The sequence below is a fragment of the Eptatretus burgeri genome, chromosome 7, assembly GCF_056783735.1.
Source record: "Eptatretus burgeri isolate ZD-2024b chromosome 7, Ebu_testis_v1, whole genome shotgun sequence".
Lineage (NCBI taxonomy): Eukaryota > Metazoa > Chordata > Myxini > Myxiniformes > Myxinidae > Eptatretus > Eptatretus burgeri.
Window position 1 is genome coordinate 30412573 of NC_140967.1, and position 22324 is coordinate 30434896.

General features: G+C 44.1%; 1 protein-coding gene across 1 annotated transcript in view; it reads left to right on the plus strand.

The window, feature by feature from the left end:
* The window catches only part of CDCP1 (CUB domain containing protein 1), a 43855-nt gene that overhangs the window by 19020 nt on the left and 2511 nt on the right, over window positions 1–22324 (plus strand). Inside the window, exons 6-7 of the mRNA XM_085887902.1 lie at window positions 11098–11194; window positions 21476–21596. Of these exons, the coding sequence (XP_085744028.1) occupies window positions 11098–11194; window positions 21476–21596 (218 nt within the window). The remainder of the gene's footprint in view (window positions 1–11097; window positions 11195–21475; window positions 21597–22324) is intronic.

The following is a 22324-nucleotide window of genomic DNA, read 5'->3' on the forward strand; positions in this document are numbered from 1 at the left end:
CACCAGAACAATGAATTTTTTTTTTTAATATTCAAGCTCCAAGAAGCTGTTAAATCTGCAGCATCCACCTCCAACTATCTTTGCAGTCACATCAAAGCTCATTATTTACTGTAAGCAAAGTGCTGATAACCTCCATCTCAGTGCTGTCATTCTTTAGTCGGATTGCAGTTAAAAGCCTGGTGTTGGCTTAAGGGTTAAGGTAGCGAGCTTGAGATCTTAGGGTCTTGAGTTTGAGCCCCTGTTGTGCTGTTGAAATGACAACAGGTGTGTTGACTCGGCCTGTCATCCTTCCAATGTCAGCAAAATGAGTACCAGCTTACTGGGGTAATAAGCCGTTCGAGTATCCTGTGTCGCTGTGGCGACCCATCCAGGATTTTACTCCTTAAGGCCCGGTCACACCTTGACGTTTTAGCGAGCGATGGCAACGTATTAAAATGTATGTAAAACGCTGGCTTACGTTGAACTTTTGATGTTTTTTTTTCAAGATTCGGACGTATTCATAGCGACTTGGTCTTATGTATAACGCATTGGTAACGGACACAGAATGTTTCGTTGTGTTATGGATAACTTGTACCAACGAATGCTGAACCTGTTGTCGGCCTACACAACCGATGCCCAACGATAGTCTAACTTAGGCATAGCGCGTTGCACGCATCGCCGACGATGTCGTGACGTAGCCTATTAAAAGGCTGACGCACAATGATTCGAATCATAACTGCCGTAGAAATGGAAGTGTCAACATCGCGGTCACACCTTGGCGATCTTGCCAGCGTATGCCGACCTAAGAAAAATGTGTCTAAAACGTTGGGGCACGTCAAATACGGTATGAGTAAGTTTGGTATACGTGAGTAGAACGCTAAAGTACGCTATCATACGTCGTAGTAAGTAGAGTACGTCAAGAAATTTTAAACATTTTCAAAATTTTACGACGTACTCGGCGTATGACACACGTTCCGCATGCGATAGGGATAAGTTTTACACACGATATGTGGACGCTTACACACGTCCACAAAGGATACTTATAAGCTACTCATAAGTCGAAACGCATCGCGGTAATGTCTTTTTTACGTGAAACTTATTTCTAACTTATGTTTGACGTGCTTTGAACCAATTCTTTACGTAGTCCCAACACACATTGACGTATGTAGACGTATTCCAATGACATCTTCCCGTCGACAAAAAAAAAAAAAATAACGTGTTTCTAGCTTACAACAGCCATATAAAGACGTGTTCCCAGCGGTTTTGGGAATTGGTATATAAAAATGGTGTTCATAAAAGGGGAACCCAACAGTGTTTTCGAGTCCTTTTTGAGTCAATGTCCATGTCAGCAGTAACAGTATAAGTATCAGTATCAGTATTAGTATTAGTATTAGTAGTAGTTTGTTCATGTTGGCAGTAGTAGGTGAGTGTGAGGGGGAGGGTGTGGGTTATGATGGATCGTCCTTGCGTTTAACGATTTAAATGATAAACTCAACGATTTAAATGGCTGCATCTCCACTATTGAAAGTAGACGCTTGCGCTCAACAATTGGATTTTTTTTACACTCAACGACTTTTAAACGGTACCACTCAGCTATTTTCATTGTTTACAATGAACGATTTAAATTGCTGTCACTCGCCTTTGTTTTTTGACGCTGGGGTTTGGAAATTTGAAGCGTTTCTTCTGAACGTGTTAAAACGCTCAAATTCGACTATTTTAAATAGACGCTGCCGATGGACAATTGGAATCATAGCCAAGCTAGACATCGAAGTGTGAACATCCTCGTCATGCCGAAGAAAAGTTTGAAGAATGCTGCAAATAAGTGTCCTGGCCGTGGACGCTGACGCTGACGCAAGGACGATCCATTATACCGACGTCTTTCAGCCTATGAGTAACTTAAAAGTAACGTCTGTCGACGTGTGGCAACGATCGCGTAACGTGCCAACAACACGTTAATCATAGGTTAGAAATAAGTTTCGGGTGCGCTAAACATTACCTCGGCGTGTCTCAACTTATGATAAACTTACAAGTAGCATGTGTTGACGTCTGTCAACGATCGCAGACCATGCATACAACTTGTGGCCAGCGTAGCGGAACGTGCGAGTCATACGCCGGCATACGTCGTGAAATTTCAAGCATAAAAAAATTTGAGGACAACCAAAAAGTACAACGTTTAAAGCCAACGTACAACGACGTATGGCAGTGTTTTCAGCATGCTCTCAATGTTATCAAAACTTACCTATAACGTATTCAACGTGTGCCAGCGTTTTAGAAAAAAAATTCAAAAATCGGCATACATTGGCTAAAACGTCAAGGTGTGACCGGGCCTTTAGCCAAATGAAACTGCCTCGGCAGCCCTATGCACCTCATGGTGTAAAAGGAATGGTTATTGGTTTTCATTATTGCGAGCAAGTTGCCAGTGCCCACATGGGTTTCCAAATGGGGTAGGGATGTCGGCGGCAAAAATGCAAATGACGTCTTCCATCATCGAGCTGATAAGCTGGGAGCAACAATTCGCATTTATTGTTACATCTGATGCTGTTTGAATGCTCTATAGGCAGTAAGGTGCTCCATTTGAAAACGTATGTCTGGTGTATGTAGCTTTTTGATGCCTGGGGTCCATCATAAAAAACTTGTGTTGATGTTAAAGTCATTGACCAATTACAAATTAATCGTAGGATAATATATCGATAACCAGGCCAGCCATCTGTGTGATGCAATTAGCTTCCTGAAGGTTTGTGACCTTCTGTTCCTGGGTCGAGTTGGTGTGTGGCCAGGTCAATTTTTGTCATATTAAAATCTCAAGAATGTATGTGGCTTCAATAATGTTGATATCTACGGATTTTCTATCTGCATAATGACATTAAACATTTGCCTCCAATCTCCAAGGTAATTTTCAGGTCGTGTGCAAGCTAAAATATATCAGTTGACACACCATTACAGGCATTGCTGACAAATGTGTAATACATTGTCAGTGTTAACCCTTTCAACCCTGAACTTCTTGGGGCTTTCGGCTTTCCCACCCTGGGCTCACTGGACAAAAATCTGGCCACTCAGGTATATGCAGGATTGAGTAACGGACGGTAAACCAACCACTTGGGTATATGCACGTTTGAATAGCAACTGGTAAAACGGCAGCTAGGGTTTCAAAGGGTTAAAGGTCCTTTCTTCCAAAAAGAGTTGTGGATTGCCTTCAAGACCACCGTCCTTGATGCTGCCGGTAGATGTCTTGGAACTCACCGTCGGGCGAAGAGGAATTTTTATCTCAAGGGACACTGGATACCATTGACCAGTCACAGGGCCAGGCTGAATGGCAAAGCTGAGCTGTTCAAGGAGCTGAGGTGTAAAACTGCACGTGTACTAAGGGTGGACAAGGAGGCCTATGTGCGAGGAATCTGAGGGGGTAGAGCATCGCCTGTGGTCAAGTGATTCTCTTCCAGCTTGCAGGGGAATTCATGCATTGCGTTCCTCCAAGCCCGACATCGGTGTACTGCTGTTAGAGCAGAGGGTGGTGGGCTCTTGTCAGAGGAATCTGAAATGGAGGCCTGCTGGGCCAGTTACTTTGAGCGGCTGTACCAGGCTGATCCACCAGCTGTTGAGTTGGATGCCAGGGGTGTTGCTATCCCTATTGCTGATCCTCCAATCAACTGTGGTCCACCTTCGTTTGTGGAAACACAGGCAGTGGTTAACCGGTTGAAATGGGGTAAAGCTCCTGGGATCTGTGGCATCCATGCTGAACTTCTCAAGGCTGGTGGAAATGCTGCATTCGTGTTCTTGCATGCAGTTCAGTGATCTGCCTGGAACACAGGCGTCATCTCAACTGACTGAAAGAGAGGCCTTGTTGTCCCCCTCTGGAAAGGGAAGGGTGATCGCCAAGATTGCAACAACTTCCGAGGGGTGACGCTGCTCTCAGTGCCGGGCAAGGTCTTTGCTCAAATAATTCTTGATGGGGTTCACCACCATCTGCTTGAGCACCAGCATCCAGAGCAGTCAGGCTTTAAACCAAAAGAGGTCAACGATTGAACGTATCCTTGCTCTTCAGGTCTTCACCGAACGCAAACGAAAGTTTTGGCAGGGGCAGATCCTGATGAGACTCAAATGAGATTTGTTACCTGCATAGTCCGTGAACTGTGACTGTATGGACATGTGGCTCATTTTCCTGATGCTGATCCTGCTTACCAGATTCTCTCAGCGAGGTAGTCTCGTGAGTGGCAGAGGAAAATAGGCCGACCACGTGCCTCGTGGTTGCAGCAGGTTGAACAGCATCTCAATGAGATGGGGATGGCCAGATGGAGGCCCTTGGAGTACCGGCGGAAAGTGGACGCAGTGACGCGCCGCTCCGACACATGCTCCCATACCTGACTTGACCTGACTTCTGAAAGAACCAACCTTTGTTTGGTGCCTTGCATTCAAGTTTCAAATTTGTTGCTTTTTCTGCTTCATTCCATCAAATATTAGTAATTATTTCCACGTGTGAAAGTCAGAAGTGAAAGTATGCCATTACCTCCACCACCAAAGGTGAAGGAGGTTGTGTTTTCACCCCTTTCTGTCTTTGTCTGTCAGTTTGTCGATTTGTTTGTGTCCAGGATATCTCAAAAAGTTGTGGACGGATCCGGATGAAATTGTGGGCAAGTTCGGTGTTGGAACAAAGACGAACTGATTAGATTTTAGTGAAGATCTGGATATGGATCAGACTACTCCAAGTTTTTTAAGTGATTCTTCTGCATTGAGAGTTAGGGCCAAAAACGATATAGTAATGTAAAGCATATTTCAATAATGCGTTAAGCCCGATATGTTTTTGTGGATCAGGTATTACGTGGTGGAGATATGCGTTCCACCGAGTGCCCTTCTAGTTTTTCAGTAGTTCACTCACATAACGAGAATTTGTAAAATATATTGAATTTGTTTGGCTAATCATCTCCTCTGGTGCTACATTAATATTAAACCACATCACAGTTAGAGAGGTTACTATGAGGTGTAGAGTATCTCCTGAAGACAAGTTGCTGGTTCTGGTTCTGATGAGAAGTACCATACCATTCTGGCCCCAGATTATTGCAGTCGTTGCCTTCCACCTTTGGGTTGCACATTGTAAATGACTCCATTGTCCATTTTTACACACACAATTATGGAGACTTTCCAAACCAGAAATGGTTGTAACAGTTATCGCAACCATAAACTATAGGTTGTTGTTCTTGCTCAGCATTATTTATGGTCGATGGAATTATTTTTCATCCAGTGAAAGTCCTTTGCCCTGCTGCGCCTGCCTTCTCGGACCAATATGCAAAAGTCAGTGTCTGTTCCAATCTGAAAATCCCAAAAGGAGTAAAGTCATGCAATCCAATGAAAATTCCCTGTTTTTGTTGGATGATCAAAACGTGTTGTTGGCTGCATCTGGGGTTTGTGGTTACAATCGCAGCTCCAGAAACTTTTCTGCATTGGGAAAGGCAGTTCCTATTGTTCAGGACAGTCTATGAGATACCAGATTGGGGGTATTTTGTTTTTTTTTGGCATTTCCAGATAATTCTTGTGGAGGATGATGCTATAAGTAATGCTTAAAAATGGTCAATAACATGGATGGAATCAGCAGAGCATTGATCGAAGTATGTTAACTACCATGGAAAGGAAGGAGCTGACTTTTTGGGTGCAAGCCCTTCATCAGAGAAAATCTGGCATTAACCCTTTTGTTCCAAACCATTCTGGCTCCAGATCATGGTGATTGTTGCCTCCCACATTTTGGTTTCTCGTCCAAATCACTCAACTATTTGCATGATCAATTAACCTGTTAAAGGGTTAATGCCTGAAACATCTGCTTTTCCTTGCTTCCCACAGTGATTTGCATTGTCATTATTGTGATCACCATTCTGTTGATTTCATCTATTGCTCCAAGCCTCATGTTGGCTTAGCAGTTGGGGTGTCTGGCTTCGGATATTAGAGTCCTGAGTTTGAGCCCATGTTGGCTGTTAAATTGACACTAGGTGGGGTTAACTCAGCCAGTCATCCTTCTGAAGTCGTTGAAATGAGTACCAGTGTACTGGTAATGGGGGCACAGCATCAGAAGCACAGCCACGCCTTCAGCCAATGATGCTATCCGCAGCTTTGTGCGGCATACGAAGGAGGAGGAGGATCTATTGCTCTACCTGTCTGACAAAGAACGATGCTAACATGATTAAGACATTGTGTCAATAACATAATCCAACCATCATTTCAATTTGTGACTTGCCCAACCCCAAAGCTTGCTTTGATAGCCTGAGTTCAATTTTAATCCATTGTTTCATTCCTCAATGACAGAATGTTTTGCCGTGTCGTCATCGTCAGCTATTTTCAGTCCACTGCTGGACGAAAGCCACAAAATGTTGATGCCCTATTGCTCTGTCTCTGGCTTATTTGTTCCAATTTACTCTTCCCTAATATTTGTCTTTTATCCCTCCAACTTTGGCATGGCCTTCCCCTGTTCCCATTGCCATCCATAGGTCTCCATGTTTTGATTGTTGTCCACCTTTGTCAGGTCAGGTTCGATCTGTGACCTGCTACAGGTACCATGTAAACCTGTACTAACCTGTTCCATGGTCGGGTTGTCGGCGACTAAACCGTCTCCCCCACCAGGTTTTCTGGTGAGGGGGGGTGTTTGGATATGGACACCCAGCGGGATTAAAAACAAAACCTATCAAAGGGCGGAGGAGCTCCTTGTGAGCCAACGGCCATCCATATCTAGTGCCCAACTGTGTCTGCAGACGTCCTCCTGCAGTTGGGTCACTTCTTATTAGGAGGTTGGTGGCAGGATTTGCACTCCGGCCACCGTAAAACCTTTCATTCCGCAAAACGAAAAAAAATCTGAAAACCCACTCCGTGGGAGTACCTCCTGTGCAGCTTCCCTTCGCAGGGCAGCTCACCGGATGACGGGATTGGGGCAAAGCCTTCGGGACCCCCAATCTTTGATACGAGGGAAACCACGGGGTAACATCCCTGGGTCAGATTGCGGGAGAGTGTGTCGGAGTGGTGCTGAGGTGTCGTCCACCAGACGGCGGTCTCCTTGGGTTAACCTGAGGCGGTCCCTTCGGGTGGGTGCCTGGAATGTCCTATCCCTAAGAGAGGATGATCACCTGTCTCTGTTATCATCTGAGCTCAAGCGTTTGGACATCGGGATTGCAGCTCTCTCTGAGGTTCGGAGACCGGATTGCGGCGAGATAATGGTGGGTGGTTACACCTACTATTGGTCTGGTCGCTTTGATGGTTACCATACCCAAGGAGTTGCTGCAGCTGTGTCCAATAAGCTGACCCCAATGATAATTGAGGTAACACCGGTCAACGAGCGTATTATGAGATTAAGGATTCGTCACTCCTTAGGTGTCATTTCCGTGGTCTCTGTTTATGCTCCGACTGAGGCGAGTGATCTCACCGTGAAGGATGCATTCTACGCCACGTTCGAGTCTGTGGTTGATCAGTGCCCCAGACGAGATACACTTCTAGTCTTGGGGGATTTCAATGCATCGACTGGAACTGGTAGGGATGGTTATGAGGTGTGTGTTGGTCCCCATGGGTCAGGAACTATGAACCAGAATAGCACTAAGTTCCTTGACTTTGCAAGAAGTCATGGACTTGGGGTGGCTGGTTCATGGTTTCAGCGCCCACAAGCTCATCGCTAGACTTGGTATTCCAACGCTGGCGGTGTGGCAAAGGAGATTGACCATGTCCTCATTGACGGTCGTTGGAGGATGATACAGAACTGCAGGGTCTACCGGAGTGCTCAGTTCCTCAATACTGACCACAGGCTTGTTGTAGCAACTCTAAAGCTGCACCTTAAATCCTGGAGAATGGTACCATCCCAGCCTAGGCTGGATGTTGCCAAGCTCAGGGATGAGAGAGTAGCTGAGGAGTTTGCGAACAGGCTGAGTTGACACTTGTGGGGTCTGGGTGCTTTGGGGGGTCCTGAAGAGTTGTGGAGCACCTTTAAGACCACCATCCTTGATGTTGCCGGTGGATGTCTTGGAACTCACCGCAGGGCAAAGAAGAATTTTGTCTCTCAAGGGACACTGGATACCATTGACCAGAGTCACAGGGCCAGGCTGAATGGCAGAGCTGAGCTGTTCAGGGAGCTGAGGTGTAAAACTGTACGTGCACTGAGGGTGGACAAGGAGGCCTATGTGCGAGGAATCTGTGAGGGGGTAGAGCATCACCTGTGGACAGGTGATTCTCGTCCCGCTTACAGGGGAATTCGCGCATTACGTTCATCCAAGCCCATCCCTCGGAGCACTGCAGTTCGAGCAGAGAGTGGTAGGCTCTTGACAGAGGAGTCTGAAGTGAAGGCCCGCTGGGCCAGTTACTTTGAGCGGTTGTACCAGGCTGATCCCCCAGCTGTCGAGTTGGACATCAAGAGTGTTACAATCCCTGTTGCTGACCCTCGAATCAACTGTGGTCCACCTACGCTTGTGGAAAAACGGGCTGCGGTGAACCAGTTGAAACGGGGCAAAGCTCCAGGGATTTGTGGTATCCATGCCGAACTTTTCAAGGCTGGTGGAAATGCTGCACTCGTGTCGTTGCATGCAGTTTTGTGCTCTGCCTGGAGCACAGGCATCATCCCAACTGACTGGAAGAGGGGCCTTGTTGTCCCTCTCTGGAAAGGGAAGGGTGATCGCCAAGACTGCAACAACTACCGAGGGGTGACGCTGCTCTCAGTGACTGGCAAGGTCTTTGCTCGGATAATTCTCGATAGGGTTCGCCACCATCTGCTTGAGCACCAGCGTCCAGAGCAGTCAGGCTTTACACCAAAGAGGTCAACGATTGACCGTATCCTTGCTCTTCGTGTCCTCACTGAACGCAGACGAGAGTTTCGGCAGGGGCTGCTTGCAGCCTATGTTGATCTCTGTAAAGCGTTCGATTCAGTGAATCGGGATGTCCTCTGGATGATTCTTGGTCTTCGTGGGGTGCCACCAAAACTGATTGATCTGATGTCTGAACTCTACTCTGGTTCTGAGAGTGCTGTGAAGTGTGGTGGTACCACCTCTGACTTATTTCCAGTTGTTACTGGAGTTCGTCAGGGATGTGTACTTGCCCCCACACTTTTCAGCACTTGTATGGACTGGATTTTAGGGAGGATGTCGGAGAGATCAAGTTGCGGTGCATCGTTTGGGAATGTCAAGATCTCGGACCTTGATTTTGCAGATGATGCAGTCATCTTTGCGGAGACTTTAGACGTCCTTTTGGGGGCCCACGAGGTGCTGAATGAAGAGTTGGAGCTGCTGGGATTATGGGTTTCTTGGGTCAAAACTAAGATCCAGGCTTTTGGTGACATCTTGGATGCTGCTGTCCTGTCTGTGTCTGTTTGTGGTGAGGATGTTGAGGTCGTGGAGAGATTCACTTACCTTGGCAGTGATATTCATGTCTCTGCTGGCTGCGTGTCAGAGGTCAATAGACGTCTGGGTCGGGCCTGGGGAGTCATGGATTCACTGGATCATGGGGTGTGGCGCGGGAGGACGAAAGTCCGAGTCTTCAGGTCCTTGGTACTTCCAGTCTTGCTCTATGGGTGCGAGACTTGGATTCTGACCAAGGATCTGAGACGGAGACTTAATTCCTTTGGTACCAGGTGTCTTCGGAGAATCCTTGGCTATCGCTGGTCGGATTTTGTGTCCAACGAGCGGTTGCTGAGAGAGACTCGGATGAGATTTGTTACCTGCATAGTCCGTGAGCGTCAGTTGTGGCTGTATGGACATGTGGCTCGTTTTCCTGATGCTGATCCTGCTCACCAGATTCTCTCAGCGAGGGAGTCTCATGAGTGGAGGAGGCCAGTGGGCCGACCACGTGCCTCATGGTTGCAGCAGGTTGACCACCATCTCAAGGAGATGGGGATGGGCCTGGCATCTGCCTGGGGGATGGCCAGACGGAGGCCCCTGGAGTACCGACGGAAAGTGGACGCAGCGACGTGCTGTTCTGGCACATGCTCCCATACCTGACCTGACCTGGTATCTGATTTTTTGATAATTGTGTGTCCTGCCCATTTCCATTTCCTGAGTTTGATTATTTCTAAGATAGCCTGAGATTCGGTTTGTTCTCTGACCCATTTATTTGTTACCTCCACCACCGAAGGTGAAGGAGATTGTTTCCACCCGCTTCTGTCCGTTTGTTTGTGTACAAGATATCTCAAAAAGTTGTGGACGGATCCGGATGAAATTTTGTGAACAGGTTCGGTGTGTGACAAAGACGAACTGATTAGATTTTGTTGAAGATCTGGATCTCGATACGAGAATTATTTATTGTTTTTTTTTTAAAGTGATTCTTCACTATTGAGAGATGGGGCTCAACTAATATATAGCACGAATATCTCAAAAAGGTTGTGGACGGATTCAGAAGAAACTCTGTGGACACGTTGGATGTGACAAGGAAGAATTGATTCAATTTTGGTGAGGATCCGGATCCGACTACTAGAATTTTTTTCAGTGATTCTTCACCATTGAGAGATAGGGCTTACAATGATATATAGCATGATATCTCAAAAAGTTGTAGACGGATTCAGAGGAAACTTGGTGGAGACGTTGGATGTGACAAGGAAGAATTGATTCAATTTTGGTGAGGATCCGGATCCGACTACTAGAATTTTTTTCAGTGATTCTTCACCATTGAGAGATAGGGCTTACAATGATATATAGCATGATATCTCAAAAAGTTGTAGACGGATTCGGATGAAACTTGGTAGACAGGTTGGGGGTCTGGCAAGGAAGAATAGTGAATAATTGATTGCAGTGAATATCCAAACCGAATCTGGATCTGGATACGAGAATTATTTAATTTTTTAAGTGATTCTTCACCATTGAGAGTTGGGGCCAAAAACTATATCGTGCTGTAGAGCATGATATTTCAAAAATGTCTTGGGCCCGACATGTTCTCATGGATCAGGTATTACGTTGTGGAGGTACGTGCTCGACTGAGTGCCCTTCTCGTCTTCCTGTGTTTTTATGTAATACCTAACACATTTCGTTCAATATTGTGTTCTGCTGCTAACTTTTTCTCCATTTTCTTGTTGTTGCTTTGGCTGTTTATTTAAATTAATAGTCGAAGCATTCTCCATTGAATGTTACCATTTAATCTCTGGTTTATTATTATTGTTTTTTTTCTCTCATTTTGTAGACACAGACTGGGTTCTGATTGGTGGAATAATCGGAGGTCTGGTCGGCTTGCTCGTACTAATGTTAATCCTTTTTGGGATTTTCTGCCTCAAAAGAAGGTAAGATATTTTCCCCATATTTGCTCTGATTACATAAGCTACCAAGTGTGGCATAACGTGCAAACGTCCCGTCATTCATTGAGTGAAATAAAAGAAAACCTCATCTCACATTAACTGGGATTAACTAAAAATATATCCATGATTATAAACCAGAGTTTCTCACAAGTCTATATTTCCAATCCATCTTGATTTCTTTGGGTTTGTTTGTCGCGTCATATGCAATGATCAGCCGATTAAGTCATCCTTTTAAAAATGTGTAAGTGGTGCTTATCCATATTCTTTCCACTTAGCAAAGCTGCTCTCTAAAGCCAGCTGCTGACTGGGCATTCATTTCATAGACAAGCAATTTCTTGAAAATTCAGAACTGCTCGCAGCTTCCAAGACTCCAGGCATCCTCCATCATGCAGTCGGCCCCTGGCTTTGGAGGCCAACTTTAACACATGACTTGTGTAGTTATATCCCACATGACCTTCCCTTCCCCACACTTTGATCATGTAGAATATTCACAACTTTTCCTTTTCCTTTTCCTTGGAATACAATAGTTGCACTTTCACTGATGATTGTCTTGGTTCTTTCATGGACAGTTACCTTGGCCCCTATCTCTCAGTTTCCATCGTTCGAGTCGCGTGCTTTTTTTGCATTGCTTTCTTGGAGCTCTCCTCCAGGCCTGATGTTCGACTAAAGTTAGGGCAGGAATTTGCAATGTGTTCAGGGTTCAGCTGACCTACTCTTCGTGAATGACACAGTGGGATCTTTAAGGTCCACCAACTTATGCTGGCAGATGGGATGCCAGTATCATGTGGATCCCAGGGACGGCACACACGCTGATGAATCACCCTGCCTGTGAAACACCAGAATAACAGTTCATAGCTTGGTCGGGATTCAAACCCAGGCGAGACAGCTTCGAGGGTAGTGTGTGTACATTTCGGCCATCCTGTCAACCCGTGTTGGTATCATTATCATTGTGCCGCGATCATTAGACGGAATTGATTAATTTGTGGTTATAATAATTTTTGACGAAACGTGTAACTTTGATGACATCGAGGAATATATAACTTTGATCCAGTCAGGATTGGAGGAAGATGTACCAACAATCTAAGGTACTCTGTTGTCAATTGTGACGATGCTCCTCTGTTGGCAGAAAGTATGGAGGACTTGACTGCTGCAGATAGTGAAGAAGGAAAGTGAAAAAGATGGTCTTTCTTTAAACATTAGAAAAAAAAGAAAGATTAAGATCAACGTGTTCATATTGGGAAGCTATCGTGTGGAAATTTTCATCTTCCTGGGTTCGAAAGTTGACGTTGGTAGAGAATATGGAGCGGAAGTGAATACACGGCTCGTGCTGGGGGCGAGAGCAGCAATGTCAGGATGCACAAAAATGTGGAAAGACAAAGATGTGACAAAACAAACCAAGAGTAGCCCGGTGAATGTACTGGTATTTCCAGTTGCAATGTTTGGCTGTGAGTCATGGACAGCGATGAAGGAAGGAAAGGAGACTAACAGTTTTTTTTTAATGTGTTGGAGATTAATTTTAATTGCAAGAAGAACGAACGAATGAATGCTTGAAGAAATTGCACCACTGCACATTATAAGCACTGATGCTAAAACGGAAACTGTCATGCTTTGGACTCATCATACGTGCAGGAAACGAAAGTCTGGAGAAGTCAACCAAGCTGGGTATGGTTGGAGGCAGACCTTGTACACACCTGGGGTGTGTTCTGTTACCAATCGGTTTGTATAGTGCTTGCCAAATGGATCGCTTAATGTTAAGCACTCCAACGAAACGGATGATGAGGAATGGCTGGCTTGGCAAGCAATAGCAATCTGTTAATGGAACACCCCCCCCCCCCTGATGGATGGGGTAAATGCTGCAACCAAGCTGTCTCTGCCAGAGCTTTGGAAAGCAGTGCAGCATCGGGATGTTTGGAGAAGTCTGTTCATGAATGTTACCAGAAGTTGGCCACAACTTGACAAGTGAAGTGGACAACTGATTATAATATTTTTTTTTTTACTTCCGGTTGGTGTGTGGACCAGTGACTGACAGCTGATACACAGCCCATGCATAAATATGTCCAATTTTCTCCAAATTTCTCTCCATTGAGTCTTGAGCAATGCTAATGATACGTAAAACAAAGGCTGTAATTGGGCTGTAAGGGTGTCCGTGGCAATATTGCACATCACACTTGAAGCCATGACCAGGAGAAATCACACACGGGCTCCTGAGATATGTTGTAAACAATCCAAATACAGTCGACATGTAACCTGATGACTTTTAAAAATCGGACAGGTAATGAGATTCATCATTCATGTGGAAAGATTCATTTAAGCAGCTTTGTTCGCGAAAGATCATTGCCACTTACCTAGAAGCCTAGCAGGTTGAGACTGCTCTAATCTGTTCCTCTGTGGGGGACACGATGAGCGTAGAATGCTTTAAGCCTCCAAAGTCGGGTAGCCTCCAAACTTCTTCCAGTTTTTAGCGACTGTTTGAAAGGGTAATCGTGCGTTGGATGAAATTGACTGACTAGTTTGTGGTTGTAATAATTTTAACTCCCATTAAGTGTGCCCCATGAAAGCCATGTTGAGATATTTTTACACCTTAACATGGAGTTTGTCCAAAGCGGGAAATCCTCCTTGGGGAAGGGAGCAAATGAAGTCACTACAACCTCTGGCATGTGACCTTTAATCCCCATGGCAAGTTTGGTTGAGATTGGATAAGAAGCGACCGAATGTATCGTGGTCAGACAGACTGACACCAAATTGTGTGCTTCAGTGTGATTTTCTGCTTTAAGAGATTACAGTATCCCAAGGGACGTCCTCGGAGGAGAACATGAGAAATGTTAATCCAAAAGAAAACTGTCATTGAAACCATCAGTCATCCTTTGTCAAACAGTACAGTGTGTGCTGTATATGAATCTGTCAGTTTGCAGAAGAGAACATCCTGACGGGGACACATGTTCCCCTTAACATGTGAGGCGTAAAGCAGAGCAAGGTGTGAGGCAGCGGTGCCAGCTGAGCGAAGAGAGCAGTATAACATCAAGCTACGGAGGAAAGCCTTGTAGTTGAACAGGAGTTCAGGTGTGATGATGAAGGACTTTTCATGATGGAGGACACCCAACCAGCAACTGGCTTTGGAGGCCAACTTTGAAATGTGGTTTGCTCAAGAGAGATCATGGCTGAGCGAGACCCAAGAGTTTGATTGACTGAACTTCTTCAAAAGGGTTGTTGAGAAAGTAGCTTTGACCATTTTGTGATTTTTGTCAAGGTCTGAAGAGAGGGAAGCGTCTGCGGCCAGTACGTCTGAAGGATGAGGAATGTCACGGCAGAGGGTGGAGTCATCAGCAAAGAGACAAAGATGATTTTCCAGAGAGTCAGAGAGATCAATAATGAAGATGAGGAATAGGATGGGACCTAGAACATTCCAGCTTTGATGGGGAGAGGAGAAGAAAAGATTCTGTTGATGGCCACATGTTGGTAACGAAAGTGGAGGAAGTCATTGATCCAAGATTGGAGTTGCCCTTGGATTTCATAGGCAGATAGTTTGGAGAGCAAGACAGGATGCCAGACTCTATTGAAAGTTCGAGATATATCCAGGGATGGGCCTGATCCAATGTATGGTATTGAAGGCCTCCATCCATCGTTTGGAGAGTAGAAGCAGCATGTCCAAGGTAGATGGTCAAAATCCATATTGGTGATCTGAGATGAGGTCATTTGAGAAAAGGAATGATTTTATGTCAACTGCATTGATGGAATCCATGACCTTGCTGATGAATAGAAGTAAGCAAATCGGTCTGTCAAGGGGATCCATTTTGCACATTTTTATGGAATGCAGTGATGGTGGATTTTCAAGCAGATGGAAGATGACCTTGCACAATGACAGGGTGACAAAGGCACAGAGAGGGAGTGCAAGAGAGCAGAACTCTTCAATCTCATTCTTCCCTCCAGGTCTTCAAGACAGCTGTTCACCACCATCTTATATCATCCCCAATCCAAAACCATGATCTTTTCTACCCTCATTAACCCCCAGCCAATACCAATCCTTCCATGCAAATTTCCAGTATTTCCTTGTTGAAGTTTCCTTCTGTATTCATCTTATCCACCCCATGCATCCTCTCCTGCCTCTCCCCTCCCCCATTCTGCCCACACCCTTTGGTTGTGGATGTCTGCCTCTATCTTGGCCTTCAACTCTGCTGTTTGTGTTTCCATCCTCTCACTACTGTTCCTTTTGCAACCTGTTTTGTTTTGCATCGTTGCATGCGTCATGTTTTTGGCTGTTATGTCTTGATCCGTTCTGTGTACTAGCTTTTCCACAAACCGAGACTATGTATACAAAAATAATATTGATAAAAAAAGAGCAGTGGAGCAGGTTTTTAAGACCCATGAGCCAATGCCTGGTCCCATTACAATGTCAGAGTCGAGGGTTGTCAGAAACATCTGTACCTTATCAGGTGCAAAATTCACAGACTCCCTAAGCAGTTGGGTGTGACTGGGAAGGGTGGGTAAAATGAGGGAATGACAGACAGAAAATGAGGGAATCTCACGAGCAGAGTCGAGAATCGACTGGGGTGCCATTTAAGGAGAGGGGAGGAATGGAAGGGGAGCGTACACTCAAGACAGACTTGAGGTGCCACCAGGATTTAGAGGTGAGACAAGTTTGGAAGTTCATTTTTGAGGTTGGACAGATGTTTTCTGGCTCTCGTGAGTGGACACACACTTGTTTCAGGCTGTTTGGAATGCACTGAGATTGCCTTCGGTCGGATTAACCTTCCACGAAGAGAAGGCAAGTTATTTCAGAGAAACTGCCTCATCACACGATTCCTTGTACTATGGGTGGGAAGACCGAAGAAGGGTAGGATAACTTACGATGAGATGGGATTAATCTGTGCAGAAGGGAGAGCAAGTTTCTGTGGAAGAATTCCCAGGCTGAGTTGATATCAGGGGCAGTAGATGCGGGAGACCAGCCCTGAAGAGAGATGGCTGCTTGCAGTCCCTGCCAGTCTGCCTGATGGAACTGCCAGGCTCGCCGGCACTGAAGTTGTCTGAGATGGTTAGAGAGATGTTGACCTTCACAAGTACATGATCAGCTGAACCAATTGTGGCAGAGGAAGAGAAAGATACATTGGTGGGGAAGTTGGTCATCACAAACTCCAGAAGGGAAGATTTACAAAACACATAAATTTGCGTGAGAAAGTTTACAGATCAAGTGAGTCCCATGGAGTCATAGAAGTCCTTTGCTGAGGTGCCATGGCTGGTGGGAGGGGAACCAACACCAAGCCAATTAACATGGTGACAATTGAAATCACCACATGTGAGGAAAGAGAGAGTGTTCGAATGAGTGGTTAAAAGTTGGTCCATGTTTGAGAGAGAACTTGATGGAGTTATCACTGTTTGGAGGATCGTACAACATGGATAGACATGAGTTGGGAGTGGAGGGGAAGTCCCAGCCAGAGGTACTCCTGGGTTTTGGAAGGTGTAAGAGTGAGAAATGGAGTTCTTGATGTTCAGTGTGACACTGCCGCGAGGACGGGGTTGAGGTCAATCAAATCGGAGGAGACGATACCCAGGGAGAGATGCAAAGAAGTTGGAGGAAGGATTCTGTTGAAGACATGTCTGGTTTATTGGCAGCAGCCTGGATTGAGGGATCCATCATGTTGCAGCAGAAACCTCGGATGTTTGAGGTCCATACAGTTGGGGACGTGAGGAGAAGCTCCTGATGGGATTTAGGAATGTGAATAGGAGCAAGGAGAGTGTGTGGCGTGGAAGGAAGCAGGAAAGGGGCGAAGCCAGGAGTGAGAGAAGCGGGGAAGAACCCTTGAGGGGGAAGCTGAGAGGGGGTGGTTTCAACAAAGGGAAAGCAGAAGCAGAGACAGAGTAGGATGAGGAGGAAGCAGATGGTGGAGGAAGGATATTGACATGGAGGGGTTTGACACCATGAATGGACTTGAATGGGGAATTGTTGTCATGTGTACACAACGTCTGCAAAGTGGACATGTAAGTGTTCCCAAAGTGGATAGCCCGTGATAGACTTCATGGGTGAGGTGGTAAGAATGTTTTTAGTCGAAGAAATAGAGGGAAATTCAACTATAGGTGAAAGAGGAGGCTGGGTGAACTAAGTGTTTAGGAGTGAAGACGTTTTGGGAAATAAGCCATGTGAAAAAGAAATGGAAGATGTTTTGATTATTAAGAAGAAGAATTAATGGCTTGTTCCTGGCAGAACAATAAGCAGAGTAAGGCATTTCAAAATGCATTTTGAAGCGTTTATTACCAAAGGCATGTTTTCATCCCTGTCTGTCTGTCTTCTGTCTGTCTGTTACTTGTGAAAATCGAAGCTTTCAAAAAATATATTGGTATATATTAAAATAAAAAATATATATTAAAAAATATATATTGGTATATAAAATACGTGTATTATTCGGTCTGTTTGTCTCTCAAATTGCCTGTAGGTCACATTTTAAAACCGATCTTCATTAAACTTCTCCAAATGGAAGAAGCAAGAAGCCAATTGTTTTTGATGTCAAAAGGTCGATATAGGCCAAAGGTCAATAACTTGGGTGGGAATTGCAAAAATCCTCAATTTTCATCTGATTTGACTTGAAATTTGAAGAGGATTTTAATTCCAGGTTGCTGAATTAAACCACCAATTGTTTTTGAGTTCAACGTAAGGCAAATTTCTAAAATTGTCAATTTTTACCCGATTGACTTGAAATTTGAAGAGTTGCATATTTGGTCATTGAATTCGACCACCAATTATTTTTTTGATTTCAAATTTATTTTTCAGATTTTGCATCTTTCTTGTTTGTTTCATGCAAAATAGAAGATTTTTCAAGTATGTTGGTCAGTCAATTTTGTTATTCTGTCTGTTTGTCTGTCTGTCTTTATTGCCTGCAGGTCACAATTCTAAACCAATCGTCATTAAACTTTTTTCCAAATAGTAGAGGTCGTCTCAACTGAGAAGCCTATTGATTTTGAGGTCATCTTGAGGTCAAATTTCTAAAATCATAATTTTTCATCCGATTGACTTGCAATATTAACAAGATTTGAATAGTGCATCACTTAATTGGGAAACCAATTATTTTTATGGTCAACTCAAGGTCAAAATTCTAAAATAAATTTCAATCTGAAAAATAATCTTTTTTTCATCTGATTGACCTGAGCTTTTATTAAGATTGTCCATTTTAATCTTAATGAAATGGACAATTTGATGTATCCATAGCAACCATTGGAGAGGGGGTGCATTTTGCAAGTATCGTGCTCTGCACGATGTCTTGTTCTTGTTTGTTTATCTATGAACAGGATATCCCATGGATTCAGACAAAGAAGTCATGGACTGATTCCGACAAAGTTGGAAGGATCAGGTTGGGTGTGTAACAAGGACGAAATGTTTCGTCTTGTTATACTGTAATTTTTAAAGTGATTTTTCAACATTGAGAGATAAGGCCAAAAACAATATATAGCAGGATATCTCAAAAAGTTGTGTACAGAGTCGAACCATACTTGATGGACGAGTTGGGTAGGTGGCAAGAAGAAGCCAATTCGATTTTGGCTCAGGTCCGGATCCAGATCCGTCTATCGGTGAGATACAAAACATAAACTGTGCACCCTGGTGGAGGTATGCACTCCACCGAGTGCTGTTGTATTTTTCTTCTATGTTATGACGAGCTTTTAAAGGAAGAGACTAAATTGATAAGACAGTGTTGATATACATGAAATGCAATTTGGTTTCATGCCAGGAAGGTCATGATAGAGGCATTTGTTGTAGTTGGGCAATTACAGGGAAAATATCTTGAAGAGACAACTGCACTTTTATATTTGTGGATTTGGAGAATGCATTCACTAGGGTGTCTCAGGTAGTGGTGCAATGGTCTATGACAAAGTTGTGTGCACAGGATTGGTTAGTTAGGATAGTTATGGCAATGTATGATGGCTCAAAAACCTCTGTGAGGGTAAATGGAGTGCAGAGTGAGGATTTTTAAGTGAAAGTGGGTGTTCATCAGGGGGTGTCTTGAGCCCAATCCTGTTCATGATGGTTCTTGAGGCTGTGTCACAGGAATTTAGAGGAGGCTGACCTTGGGAACTCTGTATGCTGATGACCTAGTGCTGATATCTGACAGCGTGGAAGAGGTAATGGGTAAATATACAGTATGGAGGCCAGAGGACTGAAAGTGAATACAGGGAAAACAAAAGTACTTGTTAGTGGTGTGAGTGCAGGAAGTGTGGAAAAAAGAGGGAGGTGGCCCTGTGCTGTCTGTAGAAAAGGTGTTGGTAGCAATTCAATATTGTGTAAATCCTGCAACTACTGGGTGCACAAGAGGTGTAGTGGCATCAGGGATGGACTGCAGGTGGTTCCTGACTTCAAATATGCTGTTTGCGCAGGGAAACAAGTGGTTCCAGTTAGAGCGGAAAGGTGAGTTTATGGGGATATATCTCTGGAATGTGTAGATAAATTCTGTTATCTTGGTGATATGATTGGTGTCGGTGGTGGTGTGGAGGTAGCAGTGAATGCAAGAATTAGAAGTGGCTGGAGGAAGTTTCGGGAGTTGTTACCCCTATTGACATTAAAAGGGACCTCTCTCCGATTAAAGGGAAAACTTTATGCAGCTTGTGTCAGAAGCGTGATGTTGCGTGGTAGTGAAACATGGGTGATCAAAAAGGAGGATTAACGGAGGTGTGAACGAAATGAAATGAGAATGGCGAGGTGGATGTGTGATGTGACACTGAAGGACAGGAAATCAATTGTGGAATGAAGAGATAGGTTAGGTAAAGAAAGCATTATTGAGGTTATGCGTAGGGGTAAGTTGAGATTGCTCGGACATGTGGAAAGGATGGGGGCGAGCAGCCATGTGTAGAGGTGTATAAATGTGAATGGAAGGAGAGCTAAAGGCCATCTGAGGAAAATGTCAGATGTGTTGCTGAAACATGATCTTAAAGTAAGAGGGCTAGCAAGGGATTGTGCAGCCTGGAAAGCAGCCATTAGGTGAACTGCGGCTTGCGCATGCAAGCATGGAAACGGCCGTAAAACGATGATGATGATGATGATGATGATGATATTTTATGCAGTGAAGATTCCGTTTGGGAATATTGAAAAGAAGGGATAGAGGATTAGCTGTAACTGAGCATGGGAAATATAGTTTGTTTGTTTTTTTGATGCTGTTGCTGTTTTTTTTTCTTTCTTTCTTTTCTTGTTTTTTTTTCAGAGTTAAGATATTGTTTGTATTTTGTTTGTATAAAATGTTTGTGTTTTTGTGGCTGAGGGAAATTATTGAGCTGAGGCATCAGAAGTAACAATACCTGGGATAAAAGGGGCGAAAACGAGGCTTGTGGGATAATAATTTAAAACAAACAAACAAACAAAGAAAACTGTCAGAAGCACAACTCGACTATCACCAGTAGGCCCGAATATGCCAGGGAACATGAACTCGACAATTAAACACAAGATATTATGGTCTGGGACATAAAAATGTGATGAAAAACACAACCAGAAAAACAAGAATTAAAATAAAAACAAAATGCATCAGGTCTGGGGAATGTAGCTTAGATGAACTGGAATGAGCAAATGTCGATCAGACATCCATGTGCCACAACCCCCGAACTGGAGGTCCTATACTGATATTAGTCAGACTCGAGTCATGTTATTTTATACCGAATAAATTATAATTTCTGCTTCACCTTAACGGTCCTTGACCCCCTGCTCAACCACCCTTATCTCTTTACACCTATGATGGATTTATACTGTACCTTGCTGGAATATACTTGCTCTGTGTTGCTGAACATTTGCTCCTTGAAGGGTTGCCCAATTTTTTTGATGCAGATTGCCGTCTCATTAGTTTATCCAAATCTAGAGCACCTTACTCCTATCACACCCTCAACGTTTGCCTTTTTAAAACTAACAGCCTTGTACTACTATCCTTTACTCCAAATGTCAATGGTATCGTTGCACTCTTTTATGGCCATTTGTCGCTAAATGCTCTCCTGAGCATGATGAGATCTAGGAAATCTTCCTCTGCTCTGCCCTTTCCGTGTTCACAGACCCAATCTATCCCTACTCTTGTCTTACCACATTCCTTTCTGATCCATTCATAACCCCCACTTTCCTGCCCTCATGCCAAAACTCTAAGCACATCCAACAAGTACTGTATCTTGCTGTTCTTGCAATCCCTAACCTCAATCCACACGGAGGTTTACGATGTTAGCAACTTTAAAAACCTGGCCAACCATCTTGTCAAATTGAAGCACTTTTTTATCACAAAAAATAAACATGATTTTGTCATTCCTGAATGTGTGAAGGAAGCGCAGAAAATCTCCCACCTCGGTGAATAATAGTACTTACCGTGGTTGGTTGGACAATCCCAAAGGTACCGGTGAACATGGAAGCATGGATGGAGAAACGGACTCTTGTATATATGAAGTAAGTGTTTGTGTGTTTGTTTGAATTATGTTGGTTTGTTCAGGGATGTCTTTTTTTCACAGTAACAATTACTTCATTCATTTATTTTCGTGCAACACATGGCTGCTGGTTTGCATCATTGTTGAGAGCATGGCTGCATTGCTGTTGCAGTGCCCCCTCTATGTGAGAGCAAGAAATTTGTTCAGGGTTCCGTCTCTAACTCGCTGACTCTTATTGACAGACTGGGATCTTTAATGTCCACTGAGTAATGGGAACAGACAGAACATCAGTTTTGACGTCCGTCCGAAGGACGCCACTCAATGATGAGTGCCGACGACGAAGCAGCAATCCGACAATTTTATCGCTGATCAGAGATGGACCACATAACCTTTTCTTTTGGCATCCTTTCTTGTATTATCCAATAACTGGATAAGAGATGGCTGATATTTTCCAGACATATGGAATTGATAAACATATATGCATCCATGGATACGAATCACAAACAGAGTTTGTAGGAAAAAAGAAGATGCCTGTAACCGATATATGTTGGAAGAAAGAAACCCCTTCCCTCTCGGCTTCCTTTAGCGCTCTGAATTTGATGCGTACCTTTCATTACAGTTATACAAGTAGCAGGTGTATCCAGAATAAACACGAAGCAATTTTGCAAAAACTTGAGAAAATGCTTTGCAAACATGAAAATCAGATTCTGAATAAAGAGCACCCAATCAAATAGCATCTTTCGGTGAATC